Source organism: Colobus angolensis, unplaced genomic scaffold, assembly GCF_000951035.1.
Source record: "Colobus angolensis palliatus isolate OR3802 unplaced genomic scaffold, Cang.pa_1.0 Scaffold186, whole genome shotgun sequence".
NCBI lineage: Eukaryota > Metazoa > Chordata > Mammalia > Primates > Cercopithecidae > Colobus > Colobus angolensis.
This window is the reverse complement of record NW_012114999.1, coordinates 3343931-3371377: the sequence shown is the minus strand read 5'-3', so window position 1 is coordinate 3371377 and position 27447 is coordinate 3343931. Positions and strand designations below refer to the sequence as shown.

Sequence of the window (27447 nt, the reverse complement as noted above, 5' to 3'; positions counted from 1 at the left end):
GAATGAGACCTGGTTGGTAAAAAGAAAATTTTAAAGAAAAGAGAAGAAAAAGAAAAAAGAGGGAAGGGGAGGGGAGGGGAGGGAAGAGTGGGGGGACAAGATATATCTCAATACAAAAGATATAACAGAGTCACTGCTAAGAAGTTGGAAGTGGCGAAATTAATATCATCATGGGCTAGAACTAATGCAGTTATGGCTGCCTCCTAAGGTAACACTTTCCTGTCAGGAGTCCTATTTCAGACAGCATTCCTGTAATGTGTAGAAGACTGGAGGTATTTTCCTACTAATTATAAAATTTTATCCTAAATCAGGACCATATAACAAAATAAATGAAATAAATACATGAAATCCCCAAAAGAAGATGATTTAAAATGTTACCTCATTGTTCTGTAATGGTGGTTTTCCACTTTTCTTACTGCAGAGGAAAAAAAGAGAGAGAGCTTTACTTTATGTGAAAAGTGCTACCATTAAAATGATTTTAAGATGTCAAATACACCAAATTATTTAAAAGCGTTTCTTCTTTTTCATATCATAGTGAGATAGAACATATAATAGTCCGGCTGACTCTTACTAAGCATTATTTACAAAAAGTGCTTAATACATGTTAACTATCACTATTATATAACATTCTGTTTGGTCATTTTTAGGCGTGTGTGTGTGTGAATGCAAACATAAATGCAACTCTACTTCTTCATCCCCGAATCACAGTCTGGCCATGTAAACCGCTTTGGCCAATGGGACATCAACAAACTGACAGAAACTTGGAAAATGTGCATTGCTCCCTCTTACTGCTGGGAATCTTTCCTCAACCACATGAGCAATCCCAGGCTAGTCTTCTAAAGGATGACAGAATATGTGTCATTCCCATATTACAAATGAGGAAAGTGGCCTGGAGAGAGTAAGCAGTATGCCCAAGGTTCATATTCTGACTACTAGTCTAGGCTACCTCGCAAAACAATATAATTAGCTGGGCATTGGTCCTTTCCATAACGCACTACCATGGCACCCTATGCTTCTACATAACATTGATAACATTTTAAATTTCATGTTTGATGTATATTCCCTTCCACTAAACTAGCTCCATGCTATCAGGAGCTACTGCAGGCTGGTTTCTCTGAAGCTGAGGTAATATGGTGTCTGGGGTACAAATGTTCATTAAGGATAAACACCTGTGAATGGAAGACAGAGAAACCAGGTTTGGACAGAACTCAAACTGATGCAGGCCCAACATAACTTCAGCCAACCATATAGGAAGTTCTAAAGCAAGCACTGTCCATCAGAGTGCTCTGTGACCAGCTGAAATGGTCAGGCCTTTTTTACCTCTGCCTTGCTCAGTCTGCAAATGCATGCTGCCCCAGTAAGTCTGTGACATGAGGAGAGGGGAATGTCTTTAGAGCTGAGCCAGACTCTAAGGTGGGGGACAAGGGTGGGGAAAGAGGGGGCTGTCAGGATCTCACATTTCTCACAGCTGAGCAGTAAACTCTTCTTTAAAGGGGAATCTGAGTTTACTACAGGGGTCATACATTATTCAACCCTCTATGTTCAACATCCTATTTGAACTCTGATGATCTGCAGAATGCACATCTTCAGTAATAAGATACCAGGTCACCAAACAAGACTAGAAAGCCAAACTTAAGTACAGTTGATGTTTTATTTTAAAAAGCACGTAAGTTATTATTATTTCTAACTTCAGTTGTATTATAGGGTTACTTACCTGTTTAAAATCTTTTATGAATTGTAAAACTGTTATACAAAATGCATTTTAGCACGACAAAAGAAATAATGCAGTGAAGAGATACACTACAGGAGAAAATATTTGCAACCATACACCTTAATATCCAAAACATATAAGGAACTCAAAGAACTCAATAGCAAGACAACAATCCAATTTTAAAAAACGAGGAAAGGACCTGAATAGACATTTCTCAAAAGACATATAAATGGCCGGCCAGTATGTGAAAAAATGCTCAACATCACTAATCATCAGAAAAATGCGAATCAAAACCACAATGAGCTAACACTCATACTTCTTAGGGTGACTACTATCAAAAAGATAAAAGATAACTGTTGGCAAGGACGTGGAGAAAAGAGAACACTTGTATATTGTTGGTTGAGAAGAATATAAATTAGTACAACCATTACGGAAAACAGTATGGAGGTTCCTCAAAAAAATTAAACCTAACTGCCACATGTTTAATATGATCCAGCAATCCCACTTCTGGGTATAGATCCTAAGGAAATGAAATCAGTATCTCAAAGAGGTATCTGCACTCTCATGTTCCCTGCAGCATCAGTCGTAACAGTAAAAGACATGGAATCAACCTAAGTGTCCATCAAGAGAGGAATGGATAAAGAATTTGTGGTATATAAATACAATGGAATAAATTCAGCCTTAAAAAAAAAGGAGCTGAGTGTGGCAGCTCAGGCCTGTAATACTAGCCCTTTGGGAGCCCGAGGCAGGAAGAGACTGCCTGAGCTCAGGAGTTCAAGATCAGCCTGGGCAACACGGTGAAACCCTGTCTCTACTAAAATGCAAAAAAATAGCTGGGTGTGGAGGCATGCACCTGTAGTCCCAGCTACTTGGGAGGCTGAGGCAGGAGAACTGGCTTGAACCAGAAGGCGAAGGTTGCAGTGAGCCGAGATTGCGCCACTGCACTCCAGCCTGGGTGACAGAGCAAGACTCTGTCTCTAAAAAAAAGAGGAAATTCTGTCATTTGCTACAACATGGATGAACCTCGGGGACATTATACTAAATGAAATAAGCCAGGCCCAAAAAGACAAATTCTGCATGATCTCACTTACGTGTGGAATCTAAAAAAGTCAAACTCATAGAAGCAGAGAGTAGAATGGTGGTTGCCAGGGGCTCAGGGGTTGGGGGAAATGGGCAAAAGTTGGTCAAAAGGCACAAAGTTCAGTCACGCAAGATGAGAAAGTTCTGGAGATCTAATGTACAGGATGGTGAATATAGCTTGATAATAGTAATCATTTCACAATGTATATGTATGTATATCAACATAAAAGTCAAAAAATATTCAATAAAAATGCCACACTGCTTACCACTAATAAATGTTATAAGTTGATATTTAGAGATAAGTGGAGATTCATGCAGTGCGATGCTCACAAAAATACATATATACATGTACACACACACCTACCAGTAAGTCACATGGTCAGTCAGCTCTCCCATTTTCATCACTTTTGTCTCTCCAAGTTTCCATGAAACACTTTGTTCAGAAGGAACCATGACATCTTATAAAGCTTCAATTGGCCTGAACACATAATCTACATATAAGTCCTATTTTCTTTAATCAGTCTGTGACAATTAAAATTTCTTGGCCAGGTGCAGTGGCTCACACCTGTAATCCCAGCATTTTGGGAGGCTGAGGTGGGAGGATCACTTGAGGTCGGGAGTTTGAAACTAGCCTGACCAACAGGGTGAAACCTCGTCTCTACTAAAAATACAAAATTAGCCGGGCGTGGTGGTGCATGCCTGTAATCCCAGCTACTCGGGAGGCTGAGGCAGAAGAATCACTTGAATCCAGGAGGCGGAGGTTGCGGTGAGCCAAGATCGTGCCATTGCACTCCAGCCTGGGCAACAAGAGCAAAACTCGGTATCAAGAAAAAAAAAAAATTCCTTTGTAAGTTTCTTAAAAGCTTCTTTATGAGATTTGTTTCTCTGGAAGTTCTATGAAAATACCTTTCACCTGTAATTATCACTATAAAAGAAATTTTTAATGGCAAAATAATTCAGCATGAGTACAGAAGTTGAAGTTGATTTTCTTGATTTTACATTAATACACTTAGCCTGATCTACGTTCCAATACAGCAGGTTTATCAGACATGCGGGGTCTAGATGATCACTTAGCAAGCATTTAAACACAATACTGGCACCAAAATCTGTGTAGCATGATAGTCATTCAGACAACCCAGAATATGCCTATATTAATTTATTTTTAATTTATCATCAAAACGAAAACAAAATTGGTTCTATAAAGAAAGTTCTAGGCCGGGTGTGGTGGCTCACACCTGTAATCCCAGCACTTTTGGGAGGCCGAGGCTAGCAGATCACTTGAGGTCAGGAGTTCGAGACCAGCCTGGCCAACACGGCAAAACCCTGTCTCTACTAAAAATACAAAAATTAGCCAGCATGGTGGTGTACATCTGCAATCCCAGTTACTCGGGAGGCTGAGGAAGAAGAATGGCTTGAACCCTGGAGGCGGAGGCTGCAGTGGGCCAAGATCACGCCACTGCACTCCAGCTAGGGTGACAGACCAAGACTTCATCTTAAAAAAAAAAGAAGAAAGTTCTATAAGAATTTAGACCCTGAGTAACACATCTTTAGACCTATTATCTCTAGGTCATAGAGATACTATCCTAGAACACCTCAGTCAAACCACAAAATCAACTATCTACCCTTTCTCTGACCTCCTCCCTCAAAATCTCTAGCTTCCTCCTCTTTCTTCAGCTCCTGACTTGAATATCTGATTTTTAATAAGGTATCTGTACCTGGATTTAATGCAAACATGTCTATATCTGAACTCACCTTTCCACCCCAAATCTATTCTTCCATTATTCCATACTGAACATAAGCCCTAAATCAGTGAACACACCTTTATCTTCCAGCTACCCAAACCACAAAGCTGGGAGTTATTCTCAGATATTTATTTTACCTTTCTCATACACTTCATTTCCAATCTCTCTCTATGCTCTTCTTTCCATTTCTACTGCTATGATTTCAATTCGGGCCATCAAAATTTCTCATGTGAACTATTACAATATTCTCACTTGTTTTCTGAGTTCCTTATCATTCGTTTCTGTCCTCTTTCAATTTATTTCCACAACCACATCAAATATGTGCATATGTATATACATACTGAATATATATACACAAGTACATATACATATGCACAGCCATATATATATGTATAGACCACATACATCTATATAAAATATATATCCTGTGGCATTCACCTAGAGCAATGCTCAGAACCTTATTTATTTCAATAAAAAATGAAAAAAAAAAGTTAATAACATAAGCATCCAACCAAAAGTTTACAAAGAACAAAAAAAAGCAGAAGAAATTTAAAACCACCCAAGCAGAATCTAATGAGTTAGAAAACAAAATACTAATACATTAAAATTCAAGAGTTAATTCTTTAGAAAATAAATCATGAGACAATCTAATTTTAAAAGGAGTACAGAAACACAAAAAATTTAAAAAAAAATGAGCATGAACATAGATAAAATTTGGAAAAAAAAAAAAGGTAAAAGACCTCTTATCTCAACCCTATGTAAAGAATTTTGAAAGCCTGAATGAAATGGGTAATTTTCTAGAAAAATATAATTTTCCAAACCTAGCAGAAAGAAAACTAAACAGACTGAAAAACTGAAATTATAAAGTTGTTTGAGAGCTGCCTACCTCCTACCCTTCCACTCCCCCAAAAAAAAACCAAACCCAAACAATTTACTGGGGAATGCTAACAAACCCCCAGTGGACAGATAATTCCAGGGCTTTAATTGTTTTAGGACACAGATAAAAGAAGTTTCCACATTATTTTTGCTGCAAGTAAAACACTGACAACCAAACTCGGGCAGGCTCACACCTGCACTTTGGAAGGTCGAGCACTTTGGAAGTCCAGGCGGGTGGATCCCAGCGCTTTGGAAGGCCGAGGCAGGTGGATCACTTGAGGCCAAGAGTTCAAGAACAGCCTGGCCAACATGGTGAAACACTGTCTCTATTAAAAATACAAAACTTAGCTGGGCGTGCTGGCGCATGCCTGTAGTCCTAGCTACTTGGGAGGCTGAGGCATGAGAATCACTTGAACCTGGGAAGTGGAGGTTGCAGTGAGCTGAGATTCTGCCACTGCACTCCAGTTAGGGCAACACAGCAAGGCTCTGTCTCCAAAAACAAACAAACAAACAAACAAAACCATTGACACCAAAATCTAACAAAAATTAAATGAAGAAAACCACAAACTATTCCCACTTAAACCAACAGATTTTTTTTTTAATTTCAGACCATGAGAATGTATTGCCTATTCAAAAACTAAATAAACACCTTATAATTAAAATTTAAAAATAAACATGCACATAATGACTTTCAGAATAAAATCCAAATTCCATAAAATGGTACTCAAAGAACTTCACAATCCGGCTCCTGCCTTCTTTTCAGGTTCATCTCCTGCCACTAGGCACAAACACTCTGTGCTCAAGTTACCTTCATCTATCAGCTTAAACTACGAGAACCTGCAATTATTTGACCATTTCTCACTTATAAAATGGCAACTGCACATGCTTCAACCTAATACTGTGCTCACTCTCACCCCACTATTTCCTCACATACTATTTCTTCTGCTTTAAAGGACTCTTCATCAATCAACCTATTTGATTACTACTTCTCTTTAAAATTCAGCACTTATTTTCTTGGAATGGAGTGGCCATGTGTATTAAGTTTGCCCAGAATGGTCCTTGTTTACACCTGTTGTCCTGATATAATAATTAATTACACTCTTTCAGTCTCAAAACTGTATCAGTTAGGATAATAAATTACATGGTGACCTTGTCTAAGAAACCTTCCTGTCCATTCTCTACTCACATACAGTGTGTATTAGGTACACCCTCTGTGTTCCCTAGGCAATCTGTACATCATACCTCTCCCCTCATCAGCTTCTTGAGAGCAGGGGCCATGTCTTATTCATCTCTACTCAGGCCTAAGACTATGTCTGATACACAGTAGGTACTTCTACCTTGTTTTGCCTTCTAAACTTTGTTTCACTTAGTATGTCAGTAAATTTCCTTTCACAAATATTTTTTAAAGGAAGATTTTTAGTTGAGTCAGGCCAAGACTTCTGGATTTTATCAACAAAGCAAAAAGATCTAAGTGACCAGGTATGAAACTAGGAAACCTGCCAGGGCCAAGGCAGTAAACCAACCGGACCAAGTTAACTACAGAGCAGCTGCCTATGACAAGCAATCTTAGGAGTAGAAGGATACACATCCTCACAACACCCGCTGGGTAAGACAATTGTTTTAAGGTACCATTTCAAAATAAATGCTCAGATGTTCAGCTACATTTGAATCCACTTCTTTTAAAAAGCAACAACAAAAAAGGTAATTGCCATATCTCTATTATTTCTAGTACATAAAATATTTCTAAATAACTTGATTATTTTATCTAATTTTGAATATAATCACAACTTCACACTAAAAGACTCCTACTTGGACACATACTACTTTCACTGACAGCTTAAGTGTTTAAAAGGACACCACATATTGATTCAGTACTGAAAATGCTCAAAAGTAGTTAAAGCCATGTCATAGGCTGATTATGTTAAACGTTGATGTTTTTGATCTACTAGAATTACAGACTAAGAAGCACTATCATGCTGAAAAGAAGCGAAACAGAAGATAGGAAGCCAACAAATATGCAGAATATAGAGTGAAGATAAGAAAGGTTAGAAATGAGCAGAAGTAGGCAGCAATGAATTATACAGGGTCTTTACTCTAACTTAAGATTTAGCCGAATATAAAGAAAACTGCCTTTTACTTTAAGAAACACTAATTTAGAATAATTAAGGAAACAGAATTGCAAAATGAAAATATGAAAGTGGAAACTCTAGAAACTTATCCATACCCTACTACAAACCACAAGCTCTCCAGGTATATCATAAGTGACTTAAGGATTAACAGGTAAAGTACTTGCCCTCAAGGATTTCATAATCCAGCTAGAGAAAAATACAGATAAGCAACTATCATATCAGACAAAGTTAAGTATTATAGTCTAAACAAGGTGCTATGAAAGGCAAGAGCAACTAATGTTAACCCCAGGGGGAGAAAAAGTGAAAACTTTACTCCAGAAATGATGTGGAATCTAAACTTAGACTTAAAAAATAGGATATACGGTGAGATGATTAAAAGAATGATATTATGTTCTACAATAAGGGAACACCATAAGCAAAAGAACTGATTTCTTAAGAGAGCAGGGTATATTAGAAGAAAGGAAAACAGTCTTTTCTAGTATGATATACAAAGAACGTACACGTTTCAGAAAGAGACGAAATCTGTTCAAATCCTGGTAATAGTTCAAAGTATGCCTCCTAGAGAGAGTTCCTGGACTAGAATCCCAATTTGACTGTGTGCTAGCTGTGTGACTTTTGGCAAATTATGTAATCTCTCTGTACCTTAGTTCTCTCATTTGAAAAATGGAGGTAACAACAGCATTAGCAAAAACATGTAAAGTCCTTATAATACAGCGTGGCATAAAGTAAAAATTCAAAAAATGTTAATGATTAATATTACACCATTTACTGGCTGTGTGACTGAAGAAAGATGTATCCTCATCTGTAAGAGTGGGGACAATAATATTTACCTGTTAACTTTTGCCCTCAGTGATTAGAATGTATTAGGCACCCAAGGATTATCCCAAGATCAGAGATGATGAATGCCTGAACAAAGGCAGTGGGTATAAGAGTGGAAGAAAGAAGCATGAAAATTACTAGAAATGACAAGAAAGGGAATAAATAAGAGTTGGGAACTAACTGCATATGGAAATGAGAGGGAGAGAAGACCACAAACTTAAAGTCAGAGGAAGTATTAGCAGCCATCAACTCCAAACTGGTATCTCAAAAGGCAAAGTATTTTTCTCCAAGTATCAAAGGCAGTTTCCACCCTGGATGACTGGAGGACAGTGATTTCACTGACTACAATAAAGAATAACAGTAAAACAAGCATTCAGAGAAACAGTAATTGGATTCATTGTAAACATGTTGATTTCACATCCCAGTAAGCTAAGTATATGGAAATATTCAGAATATGGAAATATTCAGAAGACAATTTTAAAAAATGTTTAGATTTGAAGTTCATGAGCAGAGATGTTGATCTGGAAGACATTAACATGACAATGATTTGGAAATACAGTATAAATCCTTTGGGAAACCAATATAAAATCTGAAACGTTGAGTGTTGTTTTTGTTTATTAAGATGCTATACTAAAAAATTTAGACTGTGTTCTCAAGAAACTTGGTTTAAATCGTTCCCTGACTGACAACGCTCCTAGGTAAAGAAGCAGACTTTGCTCTTAAAAGGAAAGTATGTTTATTATAAGCCTCAAAATTATTCTGAGAAGTAATTTTAAATAAAATGTCCAGACCATAATAAAAAATAATCCAAGCACTAAGGAAATTAGACTCCATAACCAAGGACTAGCAGAAATTGTAGAAAACAAAAACAAACCCAAAATTTCAGTTGGCATTTCCAGACTCATCCTATAAAACAATGTAGACTGTATTTTTGTAAATACACACAGAAAAAATTTTAAGATAACTACCAAGAAGTAGGTACCAAGAAGTAGATACCCACCAAGAAGATACCTACCAAAAAGTAACACTGATCTGAGAAAACCAAATGAAATTTCAAAAAAACATATAAAATATACAATTGAAATTAAATATATAATCAATAGGTTTAAGAGATTTCACACGGCTAAGAAAAAGTTACACTACAACAAATGCACATAAATTAGGAGAAAAGTCAATGAAGGCAGTGTTCTAAAGTATTTTTACTACCTGGGAGGATGATAAAGTATTACTGATTAATGTTTAGACTTGAAAAAAAGTGAAACCCATGTTAAAAATTCTAGGGTAACTTGTAAAAGAAAAAAGAGAGAGAACAACTAATAGAAAACTACTAGAAGGGGTAAAAATTGCCGAGATTAGCTCAGTCGTGGAGACCCTAACCTAGTGGCGCTAGAGGAATTAAAGGCACACACACAGAAATATAGGGTGTGGAATGGGAAATCAGGGGTCTCACAGTCTTCAGAGCTGACAGCCCCAAACAGAGATTTACCCACATATTTATTGACAGCAAGCCAGTGATAAGCATTGTTTCCACAGATTATAAATTAACTAAAAGCATTTCTTACAGGAAATAAAGGGATGGGCCAAAACAAAGAGATGGGCTCTGGCTAGTTATCTGCAGCAGGAGCATGTCCTTAAGGCACAGATCGCTCATGCTATTGTTTGTGGTTTAAGAATGCCTTAAGCGGTTTTCCGCCCTGGGTGGGCCAGGTGTTCCTTGCCCTCATTCTGGTAAACCCACAACCTTCAGCATGGGCATCATGGCCATCATGAACCTGTTACAGTGCTGCAGAGATTTTGTTTATGGCCAGTTTTGGGGCCAGTTTATGGCCAGATATTGGGGGGGGGCTATTCCCAACATGTCCCCCTTATTTGTTTTGCAAAGTGATAAAAGCAAAGGCAGCTTTGTCATGGTGAGCTACTTCTTGCAGGAGTCGGGATCAGCATGCCCAATAAGTATATGCCCAATAAGTATAATTGTTGTCTGTGTCAGCCCTTGTTGAAGAATACTCACAGCAATGGTGATCACCACTATCATAGCTACCATTAAATAACTCATTGTGACTGGTTGTCCTGCTTTCCTCAGGTTTTCTTCTGCCATCTGTGACAGCTTCTTGATCTGTCCCCAAGTAGATGGCTGTGTTTGACGGGTGCTGCTCATGATAGTTGGGGTCCTCCTCAGCATCAGTCTCAACATGGCTGCAACTGGGGGGTCCTTAGGATCCTCCCGGAATCTCTTCCTCAGCATCTGGCTCATGATAAGGATTCAAGTGGCTTGATGGTATCTGAATCAGCTGTTCATTCGGTCCTGGAGAAACACAAGCATAACCTCTACCCCAAGTTATTATTTTACCTATTTCCCAACTTTTTGTTAGCAGATCTCTCCACCGAAGCAGTTGTTCTGCTTCTATCTTTGCAGCTGATTTCTGTAGATGCTGTTCGGCTACTCATAGCACCTAGCCTTTAGGCAGACTAAAAAAATTTAAAGTTAATAATGCTAGATTCAATTTTATATGGATTGTCCCACAGTCCCCGTTTACGGCCCCCTCTGCTTTTGCAACTGCTGTTTCTGGGAGAGATACATTCTTTTCACTATGGCTTGTCCTTGAGAATTATACGGGATACCAGTGATGTGTTTAATATTATTCCATATAGAGAAAAATGTAGCTAGAGCTTGGCTAGTATAGCCTGGTGCATTATCTGTTTTAATAGAAGCTGGAATGCCCATCACCGCAAAACACTGCAAAAGGTGACGTTTAACATGGGCAGAAAAAATCATAACTGAGCATTTTCAATTAATTGTGTGGAATGAACCACATATGCAGAATCAAAAATCCCATTAATAGGCATATTAAAAGCAGTCAATATCTCAATTACAGCTATAAGCTCCGCTTTTTGAGCTGAAGTATAAGGCATCTGGAAAACTTTACCTTTTGATCCAGAATAAGAAGCTTTACCATTACTAGACCCATCTGTAAAAACATTCTTAGCACCTTCAATTGGTTTAAATTTAGTTATTCTAGGGAGGATCCAATTAGTTCATTTCAAAAATTGAAACAGTTTTGTTTTACGAAAATGATCATCGAGAATACACACAAAGTCAGCTAAATGAGTTTGCCAAGTAAGACTATTTATAAAAGCTTGCTGTATTTGTGCCTTCGTGAGAGGGATGATAATGTTTCCAGGATCATATCCATGTAATTTAACAATCCAAGTTCTCCCATTTCCTATCATAGTAGTGATTTGATCCAAATAAGGAGTTAGAGTCTGTGAATTAGCATGTGGAAGAAAAAGCCACTCTACTAAGTCCTGCTCTTGGACAGTAACACCAGTAGGTGAATGCTGAGTTGGAAAAATTAGCAAATCTAGAGTCTTCTCTGGATCTATTCTATTTATTTGAGTTTTATGGACTTGCTTTTCGATTAGCTGCAGCTCTGCCTCAGCTTCTTTTGTTAATTGCCGAGGGCTAGTGAGACTAGGATCTCCTCAAAGGATAGAAAATAGATTACTCATGGCATAGGTAGGAATGCCTAGAGCAGGTCGTATCCAATTAATGTCCCCTAGTAATTTTTGCAAGTCATTTAATGTTTTCAATTGATCCCTACATATGGCTACTTTCTGTGGCACAATGGTAATGTCATTTACTAAGGTCCCCAAGGAGTAGTAGTCTGAATTTTGCCAGGAGCATAATGAAACCAGTGCCAGAAACTGAATTTTGCAAGTGATCATAACATTGGAGTAATACTTCTCGAGTAGGGGCAGCACAAAGTATATTGTCCATATAATGGAAATGTCACACTGTGAAAATTTTTTACCAGTAGGTTCAATTGCTTGCCCTACATAAGTCTGGCAAATTGTTGGACTGTTTAACATGTCTTGTGGCAACACTTTCCAGTGAAAACGCTTAGCAGGCTGCAGGTTGTTTATTGCAGGAATTGTAAATGCAAACCATTCACAGTCCTCCTCAGCTAAGGGGAGAGTAAAGAAACAGTCTTTTAAATCTATGACTATTAAAGGCCAATTTTTTGGAATCATAGCAGGAGAAGGCAATCCTGGCTGCAATGCTCCCATAGGTTGTATAACTGAATTAATGGCTCTTAAATCAGTTAACATTCTCCATTTACCTGATTTTGTTCCTTAATTATGAAAACTAGAGAATTCCAAGGGGATAATGTTGGAGTTATGTGTCCTTTTCCTAACTGTTCATTAATGAAGTCCTCTAAAGCTTCCAGTTTCTTTTGACTTAGTGGCCACTGTTCTATCCAAATTGGCTTATCTGTTAACCATCTTAAAGGTATACATTCTGAAAACTTAACAATGGCTGCCATCAAAAATGATATCCTAAACCTTCATGGGAACTTTGTCTTTCCGCTTAAAGAGGTTCCTTCAAATCTTGCAAATTTTTCCTAGTCCCATACCAGGGACATACCTGATTTCATCCATCATACGTTGACTTTGAGGGCTGTATAACTGCTCTGGAATTAGAACTTGTGCTCCCCATTGTTGTAATAAATCTCTTCCCCATAGATTTACAGGTACAGAAGTTATAATTGGTTGAATAGTCCCAAGTTGTCCATCCGGCCCTTCACAATGCAAAATATAACTACTTTGATACATTCCAAGGGCTTTACCAACTCCAACTATGTTAAATTGAGCGGGTTGAATTGGCCACACAGACGGCCAGTGCTATAGAGAAATGATTGAAATGTCTGCTCCTGTAGCTACCAAACCTTTAAATTTCTTTCCCTGAATAGTTATTTCACAGGTAGGACATTTATCAGTAATTGTTTCACTCAATAAGCTGCTTTGCCTTGTTTATTTGTGCTTCTAAATCCTCCTGTTTGTTTAATTTCACTTGTCCCCATTTCCACATACGGCACAATCAGGAGCTATGCTACATGTTCTCCTGGCTCTGCTTTCCAGGGAACAGAAGTAGATACAACAATTTGAATTTCCCCATTGTAATCTGAATCAATGACTCCTGTATGTATTTGTACTCCTTTTAAATTTAAACTAGACCTTCCTAGAAGTAATCCTATCGTCCATGCTGGCAAGGGTCCACTGACTCCTGTTGGGACCTTTTGCAGGGGTTCCCCAGGCAGAAGGCTCACAGCTTTTGTGCAGCATAAATCTACCGTGGCACTACCAGCTGTGGCAGGGGACAGACATTGTACAAGGGTGAGGGAATGGCTTGAGCCAGAAATGCCCCCATTTGGAATGGGGCCCACGACGGGCCCTCATGGCGTTTCCCAAAATCGGGTTCCCATCTTTATCAAACTTAGAGTGACACTGATTAGCCCAATGTTTTCCTTTTTTACATTTTGTACATATTTCAGGCTCAGCAATTTTCTTTTCTCCCCTATCTGGTGGCCTGACTCACTGGTTTCTTCTACATTCTTTTTTAGTATGACCATGCTCCCCACAGTTAAAACAAGCTCCAGGAAACAGAGTATTTCCTTTACCCACTCTCAGTCCTGCCATTTCCCGGGCTAGCAGAGTAGCCTTACGCAGATTACCTCCAATACCGTCACAGGCCTTGATATAATCAACTAAATGTGCTTTCCCTCTAATAGGTCGCAGAGCAGACTGGCACTCGGAATTAGCATTGCCGAAAGCTAATAAGCACAACACTATATCCTGAGCAGCTGAATCTGCAATCACCTTTTTAAGAGACTCCTGTAACCAAGCTATAAAATCCATGTACGGTTCTTTTGGTCTCTGTTTTACAGCACTAAAGGGTATTGTTCTCCACCTGAAGTGATTTTTTTCCCAAGCTCTAATGCATACTCCTCTAAGCTGCTCTATGGGATCATCCTGCATAACCATTTGTGCATCTAAACCAGACCAGCAGCCGACCCCCAAAAGTTGGTCTGCAGTTATATTAATTTGAGGTTGGGCCTGGGTGTTGTGAGCAGCCTGAATGGAAGCTTAATTTGCCCACCAAGTTTTAAATTGTAAGAAATGAGCAGGAGTTAGACAAGCTTGAGTAAGAGCGTCCCAGTCAGGAGGAATCATCCAACTGGAAACAGCAACATTCTTTAACAGTCCCATTACAAAAGGAGAACCTGGTCCATACTGATTACTAGCTTGTTTAAATTCTTTGAGTAATTTAAAAGGAAAAAGCTCAAATGTAGCTAGAATATTTCCCTGTTGATCTGGGGTGTGTATTCTAACAGGCAACTGCCAAGCCTCTAAATCACCCTCTTCTAGCTTGCTGAATTCCTGCCTGAATGGAACCAAGAGCAGTCGCTCGAGGCGCTGCTCGAACAGTCACTGGGGCAACTACTTTTCGCCCAGTGTCCTCTGGAAAAGAAAGATCTGGAGGGTAAGGCCACTCTTTTTCTTCAAAATAAGGAGGGGGTGCAGAAGGGTAGGAATGAACCTCTTCCTCCTTTGCCGCTTTAGCTTTAGCTGGCAAACAGACCTGCTCTGTTACTTCGTTATACTCTCCTTCCTCCTCCTCATCAGTGTGAAAAGGTTCCAAGGTGGAACAAACCAGAGCCCACACTTGTCCCAATGTTACCCTGATGCTTCCGAGCTCCCGTTCTTACCACGGGATTGCTTAAGAATACTCGGATGTCCTCCAGCTTAGTTCCACGTTCTCCAACTGTTGCTCAGTGACCCTTCAACCTGGGTTCGAGCCCCAATTATGGGCGCCACTTGCCGAGACCAGCTTGGTTGTGGAGACCCAAACCCAGCAGCACTAGAGGAATTAAAGACACACACACAGAAACATAGGGTGTGGAGTGGGAAATCAGGGGTCTCACAGCCTTCAGAGCTGAGCCCTAAACAGAGATTAACCTACACATTTATTGACAGCAAGCCAGTGATAAGCATTGTTTCTATAGATTACAGATTAACTAAAAGCATTTCTTACAGGAAATAAAGGGATGGGCCGAAAAAAGGGATGGGTCTGGCTAGTTACCTGCAGCAGGAACATGTTCTTAAGGCACAGATGGCTCATGCTATTGTTTGGGGTTTAAGAATGCCTTAAGCAGTTTTCTGCCCTGAGTGGGCCAGGTGTTCTTTGCCCTCATTCCAGTAAACCCACAACCTTCAACGTGGGCGTCATGGCCATCACGAACATGTCATACTGCTGCAGAGATTTTGTTTATGGCCAGTTTTGGGACCAGTTTATGGCCAGATTTGGGGGCCTGTTCCCAATAAAAAATGAAATAATGGAAAAAAGAAATCAACAGTCTTACAAGTGAACCTAGACAAAACCAGCAGAGGAAATGCCCAGCCACCCACAGAATTGAAGGTAAAAGATAATCGTTGAAAACACTGAACTTTGGGGTGGTAAAAAGTCCTGGGTCAAAGAAATCAGAAAATATTTAGAAATGAATAATATATGTAACAACAGACTTACCAAATTTAAAGGTTTATATAACGAAAAGCCTGCAGACTCCAACTAAAGCAGTGTTCACAAAGAACTTTACAACCTTAAATGCATATATTAAAAAAGAAGGTTCAGCATGTTGTCCAGTGTCTAAAATAATTTAAAATAAATGAAAATGGTCAGGTGCAGTGGCTCACACCTGTAATCACAGCACTTTAGAAGGCCAAGGCAGGAGAACTGCTTGAGTCCAGTAGTTTGAGACCAGTCTGGGCAACATAGTGGGACTCCTTTTTTTTTTTTTTTTTGAGATGGAGTCTCACTCTGCCACCCAGGCTGGAGCACAGTGGCATGATCTTGGCTCACTGCAACCTCCACCTCCCAGGTTCAAGCAATTCTCCTGCCTCAGCCTCCCAAGTAGCTCAGACTACAGATGCGCACCACCACGCCCAGCTAATTTTTGTATTTTTAGTAGAGACAAGGTTTCACCATGTTGGCCAGGATAGTTTTGATTTCTTGAGCTCATGGTCTGCCTGCCTTGGCCTCCCAAAGTGCTGGGATTACAGGTGTGAGCCTCCACGCCCAGCCGAAAAATATAAAAATACAGATAGAAGCAAAAAATAATGAAATAAAAAGAAAGAAAGAAGTGTAGTGTAGAGAGAAAACTACACTAAAAGTTTAATTTTTGGAAAAATTAACACATTTTATAAGCTCATGGCAAGACTGATCCAAAAAAAAGAGGGCAATATAACCAATATTAGAAAGTGATCTATATATCAGAAGCAATCTCCACCAAAATCCCAATATGCTAATTCTAAAATTTCTATACAAACAGAATACAGAACCCAGAAATAAAGCCACATACCTACAACCAACTGATCTTCTACAAAGTCGACAAAAATATGCACTGGGGAAAGGACACCCCATTCAATAAACAGTGCTGGGAAAATTCGACAGCCATATGCAGAAGAACGAAACCGGACCCCTACCTCTCACCACATACAAAAATTAACTCAAGATGGATTAATGACCTTACCATAAGACCTAAAACTTCACAAATACCAGAAGCTGATAAGCACATTTCATAACTTGTTTATAAAACAAGAGAAAACTCTTCTAGACATTGGCCTAGGCAAAGAATTTAAAACCAAGTCTCAAAACCAAGCACAACAAAAACAAAAACAGACAAATGAGACTTAAACTAAAAAGCTTCTACATAGCAAAAGACAACCTACAGAATGGCAAAAAATATTTGCAAACTATGCATCCAATAAAGGGCTAATATCCAGAATATACAAGGAACTCAGCTCAACAAGAAAATACAAGTAACTCTATTAAACAGTGGGTAAAGAACATGAACAGACATTTTTCAAAAGAAGACATACAAGGAGCCAAAAACATGAAAAAATGCTCAACATCACTAATCATCAGAGAAATGCAAACTAAAACCACAATGAGATACCATCTTATACTAGTCAAAATGGCTATTAATAAAAAGTCAAAAACAACAGATGTTGGCAAGGATGTGGAGAAAAAGGAATGCTTCACACTGTGGTGAGAATATAAATTAAGTACCATCTTTATGGAAAACAGTATGGTGATTTCTCAAATAACTAAAAATAGAACTACCATTCCATCCAGCAATCCCCCTATTGGGTATATATTCAAAAGGGAAAGAAACAAATACATAAAAAAGATACCTGCACTGGTATGTTTACCACAGCACTATTCACAATAGTAAAGATATGGAATCAACCTAAGTGCCCATCAGTGGAAGACTGGATAAGAAAAATGTGGTACCTATATAGCATGGAAAACTACTCAGCTATAAAAAAGAATGAAATCATGTCTTTTACAGCAACATGGACAGAACTGGAGGCCATTATCCCATGTATAACTTCAAGAAAGTCAAATATCAAATGTTCTCACTTACAAGTGGGAGCTTAACGATGTGTACACATAGACATACAGAGTGGAATAACAGACACTGCAGATCACAAAAGGTGGGAGGATGGCGGGGTGAGGGTTGAAAAATTACCTATTGGGTAGAACGTTCACTATTCTGGTGATGGGTACACTAAAAGGCCAGACTTCACTACTATGTAATATATGCATGTAAGAAATCTGCACTTATACCTCTTAAATACATTTAAACCATTTTTTAAATGTAAAGACTATTTTAAAAATTATATACAATACCAATGCAAGAGTTGATAACTAAAGCATATTTCATAACGTGTTTATAAGATTCACTACACTCATAAAATTGGGTTCCTCCACAGCAACTATAAAATAGTGTTCCACAAGAATATGGAAGTTCTTTAGAAAAAAGGCAGAAGAGCCACATAAGTCATCTTACAGAGGGAATTCTGGGAAAATGGCTTATAGCAATTGCACAGTATTTTTAAAATAAACTTTTCATTCTGATATGATCGCAAGCATACCAAAAATCTGCTAGAATAATACACAGAATTCTCTAAGCCTTCCATCTAGATTTCCCAATTAATGTTCTATCAAATCTGCTTTATTCTTCTTTTCTCTATATATACACACACATGCACTTTTTCCTGAGCCATCTGAGATTAAGTTACTTCTAAATACTTCAGTGTTTATATTCTAAAAAGACTTTCTCTTACATAACTACAGTACAATTATCAAAATCATGAAATTAACATGGATAGAATACTAAAACCAATCAGATCTTATTCCAATTTCTCTGATTATCCCAAAAAATATCCTCTTACCCTGTTCAACCACCCCTTCCTTTTGACCTTGTTCTTATTCATACCCTCTAAGTAACCAGTTTCATAATTTCCTTATTTATCCATCTTGTTTCTTTTTGTACAAAATGAGCAAATCACATCTTTATTTGATCTTCCCTTCTTTCTTACATAAAAAATAGCATACATAGTCTTTTGTACTTTTCACTTAATGTTTCCTAGAAATCACTTTCTATCAGTTCGTAGAAAGCATTTTTATTTTTCTTCACAGCTCTATAACACTCCATTGTGTGTAAGTAACATAGTTTATTCAACCACCTCTTATGTATGGGCATTTAGGTTATCTCCAATAGTTTGTAACAACAAGCAATGCTCCAATAAATAATCTTACACATCTGTATTTGCACACTTTCAGAGCTGTATCCTCAGTGGGACTGCTGAGTCAATACACAAATGCGTATGCAGTTTTGTTAGCTATAGTCAAATTCCCCTCCACAAAGGCTGTACCTCTGCATTACCACCAGGATTGTAAGAGAGTTCCAGTTTCTTTACAGCCCCACCAATAAAGTACATTGTTACATTTTTAAGTTTTTGCCAATGTAATATGTGAAACAGTATCTTAGTACAGATTAAATTTGTATTTCTCTTATTTTAAGTGAGGTAATCACATGTTTAAGAATCATTTATATATTTATTAGCCCTTTATCTGTGACATATATTACAGACATGTTCTTTAAGTTTGTCATTTGTCTTTTGTTATGGTGGGTTTTTACCACACAGAAGCTTTTTAATTTTATATAGTCAAATGTATCAAAATTTTCTTTTGTTGCATCTGGATTTTTGAGTCGCACAAAAGCTTTCCCTACACCCAGGTTATAGAGTAATCCACCCACGTTTTTCTTCGGCACTTGTATACTTCAATGGATTTAACCTTACGTATGGTATGAGATGTAGATCTCATTTTATCGTGTTTCCAATGGCTAACCAATTATCCTACTAGCATTTATTTAAAATTCTATCCTTATTCTAGTGATTTGAGATGAACGGGATTATTTTGAAGCTCCCTGAACCCATCCTCCAACTCCCAAGAAAAAAACCTGACTGAGCAACTAGGATAGCAAAACCCAAAATCCATGGACAATACATACAGAAAACTAGAAAACTAGACGACAAAGTATTTCTACAAATCCCAAAATATGAATAGGAGGTAACAACCTACCAACAGCTGCAAGACCTGAAAGGTAGCAGAGTGAAGTAATAGGGTATCTTATGCACCTGGGGAAGATCCCTACATCACTACAAGAACTCACTGGAAAGCTTAAAGCACCAATTTGAGAGCACCAGCTGAAACGGGGAGGTGTTCCACACAGTCCAACAAACAGCACTGTGAGCAAGCGCAAGGAGTTCAACAATTAAGGTCTAATGGGGGTGGAGCAGCCTGGACCCTTGAAGACTCAACATTAACCAGTTAAAGCTCCCTTTCAGAACAGAGCCTCCTGTGAAGAGAAACTGCAAGGAATAGAACATAATGTGAGATCACAGGAACAAAGTGAAAGAAAGAAATAGCCTAGACTGGATCTCAGATAGTAAATAGTATTTTCAAACACTTCATGAAAACAAGGGAAGAGGGTGCTGTAGAGCATAAATTAGAAAAGTTATCCTAACTCAAACTTCGTCTTCTAAAAGTTGAAAAAACTAATTTCAGACAACAAAAGAAAAGCAAACAATGGCATAGTGTCAAAGTTAAATCTTTTACAACATTGTAAGAAAAAATACAAGAATAAAAATAACATCCCTACAGACAATGAAAGCATGTGAGAAACACATTCCTACAAGATATAAAAACTGTAAACTATGGTATCAAAATAATCCAGAAGAAATTAAGAAGCAATGCTAGCCAGGCACAGTGGTGTGTGCCTGTAATCCCAGCTACTTGGGAGGCTTGAGGCTAGAGAATCACTTGAGGCCAGGAGTTCAAGGCTGCAGGGAGCTATGATTGCCCCTGTGAATAGCCACTGCATTCCAACCGGGGGAACACAGTGAGAGCTTGTCTCTAAGAGAAGTACAAGAAGCCAATGCTAGACACACACTCACAGCATAAAACAATATTTTTTAAATTTACAAATGTAGTGACAAAATAATTAGAAATTTAGAAAGAAAAATAATTTCAAAATTGGATATGAAACCATAAAAAGTATAAGAGCAAATAAACACAAGAGATAAAACATGAAAGTAAATATACAAATTATATACAAATATAAAATTTCATACATTCAAACAAAACAGAATTTTTTTTTTTTTTGAGATGGAGTCTTGCTCTGTCACCCAGGATGGAGTGCAGTGGCACAACCTCGGCTCACTGCAAGCTCCACCTCCTGGGTTCAAGTGATTCTCCTGCCTCAGCCTCCTGAGTAGCTGGGATTACAGGCGCCTGCCACCACACTTGGCTAATTTTTGTATTTTTAGTAGAGACAGGGTTTCACCATGTTGGCCAGGCTGGTCTCAAACTCCTGACCTCAACTGATCTGCCCACCTCAGCCTCCCAAAGTGGTGGGATTACAGGTATGAGCCACTGCACCCAACCTAGAATTTTTTTTAAATGTGGGGGAAAAAAAAAAAAATCCTTTGGATACCCAAAAGACCAAGTCATTTAAAAGGGAAAGCAAATGAATGAGATTAGCTACAAACTTTGTTAACAACCCTCAATGTCAGAAAATGATAGAATAACACATTTAAGATATTCAAGAAGAGAAAATATGAACCTAGGATTTTACATCCAGACAAAACTTCAAGTACAAAGGTCACAGACAAACTGTTTGCAACATGAAAGAATTCAGGGAGTATTGTTAAATGAGCTCTTCGCCTGAGGAATTTACTATAGAACAAGCTCCGGACAAGGAGAATGACTATAAAGCCAGTGACCTAAAAAGAGGTAGTGAGCATTCAGTATGTATTTACTTGCAGAAGCAAGACTAAATGAGAGTTAAAAGGGAAAGAATACATAGTACTGTACCCTCAGAGACACTCTGCATTCAGTTCCAGACCATTGCAATAAAGCTACTATGGCAATAAAGTGGGTCACGTGAACATTTTGGTTTCCCAGTGCATATAAAAGTTATGTTTACACCATACTGTAGTCTATCAAGTATCCAATGGCATTACGTCTAAAAAACAATCAATGGACATACCTTGGTTTTTAAAATACTTTATTGCTAAAAAATGTTCATCCTTTTGCTGGCTGAGGGTCTTGCCTCCACGTTAATGGCTGCTGAATGAACAGGACAGTGGTTGCTGAAGGCTGGGGTGGCTGTGGCAACGTATTAAAATAAGACAGCATTGAAGTTTGCCATAGTGATTGATTCCTCCTTTCACAAAGAGTTCTCTGTGCCATACTATGCTGTTTGATGGCATTTTACACATCAGAACTTTCGAAATTGGAGTCAATCAATCCTCTCAAATCTTGTCACATCAACCAAGTTTACGTAATATTGTAAATCCTTTGTTGTCATTTAACAATGTTCGCATCATCTTCACCAAGAGTAGATTCTATCTGAAGAAATCACTGTCTTTGCTCATGCATAAGAGGCAGCTCTTCATCCTTTCAAGTTTTTTTTTTTTTTTTGAGACAGAGTCTTGCTCTGTTGCCATGCTACAGTGCAATGGTGTGATCTCGGCTCACTGCAACCTCCACCTCCCAGGTTCAAGGGATTCCCCTGTCTCAGCCTCCTGAGTAGCTGGGACTACAGGTGCACGCCACCACGCCCAACTAATTTTTTGTATTTTAGTAGAGATGGGGCTTCACCATGTTGGCCAGGATCATCTCGATTTCCTGACCTCATGATCTGCCCACCTCCGCCTCCCAAAGTGCTGGGATTATAGGCGTGAGCCACCACACCCGGCCGTCCTTTCAAGTTTTATTATGAGATTGAAGCAATTCTGTTGTATCTTCAGATTCCACTTCTAGTTCTCTTGCTACTTCTATCACATCAGTTACTTCCTCCACTGAAATCCTGAACCCCAATCCCATTAATGTGGATATTTTGACCTTCTTCTATGAATCACAAATGTTCTTAATGGCACCTAGAATACTGATTCCTTTCCAGAAGGTTTTCTATTTATTTAACCCAGATCCATCACAGGGATAACTATCTATGGAAACTACAGCCTTCCAAAATGTATTTCTTAAATAATAGGCTTTGAAAGTCAAAATTACTCCTTAATCCATGGGCTACAGAAAGGATGCTGTATTAGCAGTCACGAAAACAACACTAATTTCCTTATACATCTCCACTAGAGCTCTTGGGTGACCAGGTGCATTGACAATGAGCAGTAATATTTTGAAAGGAATCTTTTTTCAGAGCAGTAGGTTCCAACAGTGGTATTAAAACATTCAATAAACGATGCTGCAAACAGATGTGCTGCTATCCAGGTTTTGTTGTTCCATTTACATGTGGGCAGAGTAAATTTAGAATTCCTAAGGGCCCTAGGATCTTCACTATGGTAAATGAGTATTGGCTTCAACTTAAAACTGCTTGCTGCTTTATCCCCTAACAAAAGAGTCAGACTGTTCTTTGAAGCAAGGCATTTACTTCTCTTCTCTAGCTATGAAAGTCCTAGGTGGCATCTTCTTCCGATAGATAGCTGTTTTGTCTACACTGAAAACCTGTTGTTTAGTGTAGCCCACCTTTACCAATTATCTTAGCTAGAACTTCTGGATAACTTGTTGCAGCTTCTACATCAGTACTTGCTGTTTCACCTTGCAATTTTATATTACGGAGATGGCTGCTTTCCTTAAACCTCATGAACCAACCTCTACTAATCTCAAACTTTTCTTCTACAGCTTCCTCACCTCTCTCAGTCTTCATAGAACTGAAAAGAGTTAGGGTCTTGCTCTGGATTAGGTTTTAGCTTAAGGGAATGTTGCAGCTAGTTTGATCTTCTCTCCAGACCACTCAAACTTTCTCCCTATTAGCAATAAGGCTGTTTCTTAGCATTCTTGTGTTTACTGAAGGAGCAGTTTTCCTTCAAGAACTTTTCCTTTGCATTCACAACTTGGGTAACTGGCACAAGAAACCTAGCTTTTGCATTTCATGACACCACAAAACAATTACAATAGTAACAACAAAGATGCCCAATCACAGATCACGGTAACAGATATGATAAAGTTTGAAATATCACGAGAATTACCATAATATGATACAGAGGTATGAAGTGAGCACATGCTGTTGGAAAAATGGCTTCAACAGACTTGTTCAATGCAGGGTTGCCACAAACTTTCAATTTGTAAAAAACACATTACCTCCAAAGCACAAAAAAGTAAATCACAATAAAATGAGGCATGCCTGTGTCAATATGCTCTGACAACACAGATACAGTACAACCAAAAAATAAAGAAGAATGTAAAGAGCATATGTGAAAAAAAATTAACTATTTTCAGTAATCATATTAACAGTAGAAATATTTGTATTACTATTTGGAGAACACTGAGTTTGTAAAGTGGGATAATGCAACTGAATATTTCCGTGATACTCTAATTTGACCATCAACTACGTCTTTGAGAATCAGGATTATCAGTATGGGATACAAGGAGATACAGATGTAAATAGAAGATGAAAATTTTAAAAATTGTGAAATCTTGTGTATGGATTGGAAGTGTCAGTATGCATATCCTGGCTCTGTCCATAAGAAAAGCCTAGAAACAATGGCCAATCTAGTAGCAATAAGCATCCCTAAATTCCAGTTGTGATCTTGAAATACCACTTCCCAACAAAAGGAAGCAACCTCTTCTTATGAAAAAAATTTGATTCTAGATTTGGGTCAGGAAATGTCTAAGAGGAACCCAGAACTTCTTACTACAGACAGCATGGAAGCTATCAAAGATCACTAAAGCCATGTCAAAAGCACTAAGGAGCCAGCTTAAAGAGGCTCCCATTGGTCCAAGATGGGACAATTGAGCAAAAATAAGGACAACAGCTGTAATGAAAGCACAAATAATTAAATCAAAAGGTTCATAATGACAAGAATTCACTGGTCACTTTCAGGTAACAAGAAATTAACATATTATTTTGATAATTGGTAAACAAAGAAGCTAATATCCAACTTTTCCTAATTGAACTGCACCACTAGGTATAACTACTAACCAGATAGCAGAAAAGAAAAGGTTTCTTTCTGTGGAAGCATTCTACCTTATAAGTGAAGAAATAACAGAATTCACATATCACCATATTGCAAGCTTTAGTAAATTCACTGATCTAGGTGTCGAGCATCAGTGGCTGCTAAAAATCACAAAAAGAGAGAAAATTAGACACTATAACTCTCTTTTTTTCAAGACAGGATCTTGCTCTGTTGCCCAGACTGGAGTGCATGGTGCCATCATGGTTCACTGCAGCCTCAATCCCACCTCAGTAGCTGGAACTACAGGCATGCGCCACCACACCTGCCTAATGTTTTTTACTTTTTATAGAGACAGGGTCTTGCTATGTTGCCCAGACTGGTCTCAAACTCCCGGGCTCAAATTATCCCCCTGCCTTGGCCTCCCGAAGTGCTGGGATTACAGGTGAGAGCCATCATGCCTGGTGTTATATATCTCCTGATGGTGAATATACCACACTAACTCCTAGGAGGTGGAAAAAAAACAAAAACACAAAGCAAAACCTAAATTTGCTCAAGGTTTTAGATTCAACTACCAATTTACAGGAAATACAAAGGATGAAGAAAAATTATGCAATCAGCATAATCCAGACTACGGAATCTGTACAGGTCAAAATAACTGGCTGCTTCAGGGAATAAACTGTAAGAAAGAAAGGGAAAAGGAAAGTGGCAGGGAGATGCGTAGGTTAAGAGACTTAGATTAAAAAAAAAACACACAAACACAACTAAATTGTAGTTTTCAGGAATGCACATTTGGGTGATGAAATTATAGGAAACACAAAGATGTGATTATACAGAAGTAAGGGTAGCAATTACTTTTGTTATATGGCGCTGAAAAATTCCTATCACCTAATGACACCATAACTGACATCATACCGCAGTACAACACATTACTCACATGTATGTGGTGACGAAACTACTGTTGCACTGCCAGTCACATAATTAGGTACAGTACATAATGCTTGATAATAATAATAAATGACTATGTTACTAGTTTATGTATTTACTATACTATACTTTTATTGTTAGAGTGTACTCCTACTTAAGTAAAAAAAATGTTAACTGTAAAACAGCCTCAAGCAGATCCTTCAAAAGATATTCCAGAAGAAGGTACTGCTATCATATGAATGACAGCGCCACACATTTTAAAGTCCCTGAAGACCTTCCAGTGGGACAAGATGTCAAAGTGGAAGACAGTGATTTTTTTTTAACTAAGATTTTTTTTAAATAAATTTCATGTAGCCTAAGTGTACAGTGTTTATAAAGTCTACAGTCGTGTGCAATAATACACTAGGCCTTCACATTCACTCATAACTCACTCAATGATTCACCCAGAACAACTTCCAGTCCTGTAAGCTCCATTCATGGTAAGTACACCTTATACAGGTATACTGTTTTTGATCTTTTATACCATATTTTTACTGTACCTTTTCTATGTTAAGACATGTTTAAAGACTGGGAGCAGTGGCTCACACCCGTAATCCCAGCACTTTGGGAGGCCAAAGTGGGCGGATCACTTGAGGCCAGGAGTTCGAGGCCAGCCTGGCCAACATAGCAAAACCCCATTTTCAACGAGAAAAAAAAAAAAATTATCAGGATGTGGTGGCCCACGCCTGTAGTCCCAGTTACAGGGGAAGCACAGGCAGGAGAAACACTTGCGCCTGGCAGGTGGTGGTTGCAGTGAGCCAAGACTGCGCCACTGCACTTAAGCCTAGGTGACAGAGCCAGTCTAAAAAAAAGACATTTAGACAAAAAAAAAAAAAAAAAATGACCATTGTGTTACAACTGCCTATAGTATTCAGTACAGTAACATGCTGTACAGGTTTGTAGCCTAGGAGCAATACGCTGTACCATATATCATACAGCTTGGGTGTGTATATAGCATCTAGGTTTGTATAAGTGCACTCAGTGATATTCATACAACAATAAAATTGCCTAACTGGGCTGGGCATGGTGGCTTACGCCTGTAATCCCAGCACTTTGGGAGGCCAAGGCAGGTGGATCACCTGAGGTCGAGAATATGAGACCCACCTGACCAAAATGGAGAAATCCTGTCTCTACTAAAAATACAAAATTAGCCAGGCATGGTGGCGCATGCCTGTAATCCCAGCTACTTGGGAGGCTGAGGCAGGAGAATCGCTTGAACCCGCGAGGTGGAGGATGCAGTGAGCTGAGATCACACCACTGCATTCCAGGCTGGGCAACAAGAGTGAAACTCTGTCTGGAAAAAAAAAAAAAGAAAAAAAAATTGCCTAACAATGCATTTCTCAGAACATATCTCCATTGTTAAGCAATGCATGACTTAACATAGTAAATAGAATTTTAATAATGAACTTCACTTTGTAATTTAATATAAAACCTTTCTTAACTCCTGAATGATTCTTGAGTTCTTTGAATCTAAATTCATTTGAAAGACTTTGATTTAAATGTTTTATTCTGCCTTTTACCTTCCACATGGTTAATTCAAACTTAAGGCCTCTCATAATTAGATACCATTTTTACTTTTCTGATTCCTCACCTGTAAAATGAAGACAATAGAAAGAATTATTTCAAAAGACTGTTGTTAGGAATAAATGTAAAACACTTAGAACAATGTCTAAAATATGGTAAGTGTTCAATAAATACTTTATTTATAGTAATATCTCCAGCTTCGTGTCCTTGCAGTTCCTTCTCAAATGTAATTCCATTAACTCCATGTCTTTGTGCAAGCTGTTTTCCGTACCTGGAATGCCTTTTATCCCTTAGCAAAACACTATATATTTCTTTTTTTTTTTTTTTTTTTGAGACGGAGTCTTGCTCTGTCGCCCGGGCTGGAGTGCAGTGGCTGATCTTGGCTCACTGCAACCTCTGCCTCCCAGGTTCAAGGGATTCCCCTGTCTCAGCCTCC

At 38.4% G+C, this 27447-nt stretch overlaps 1 protein-coding gene across 4 annotated transcripts in view; it reads right to left on the bottom strand.

The window, feature by feature from the left end:
- ABCD3 (ATP-binding cassette, sub-family D (ALD), member 3) overlaps positions 1 to 27447 on the bottom strand; it is a 95347-nt gene that overhangs the window by 52758 nt on the left and 15142 nt on the right. For 3 of the 4 annotated variants that reach the window (XM_011940013.1, XM_011940014.1, XM_011940016.1), the window contains exon 2: positions 379 to 415. The exons of the other annotated variant lie outside the window; for it this stretch is intronic. In XM_011940013.1, the coding sequence (XP_011795403.1) occupies positions 379 to 415 (37 nt within the window). The remainder of the gene's footprint in view (positions 1 to 378; positions 416 to 27447) is intronic. 4 annotated transcript variants of the gene reach the window in all.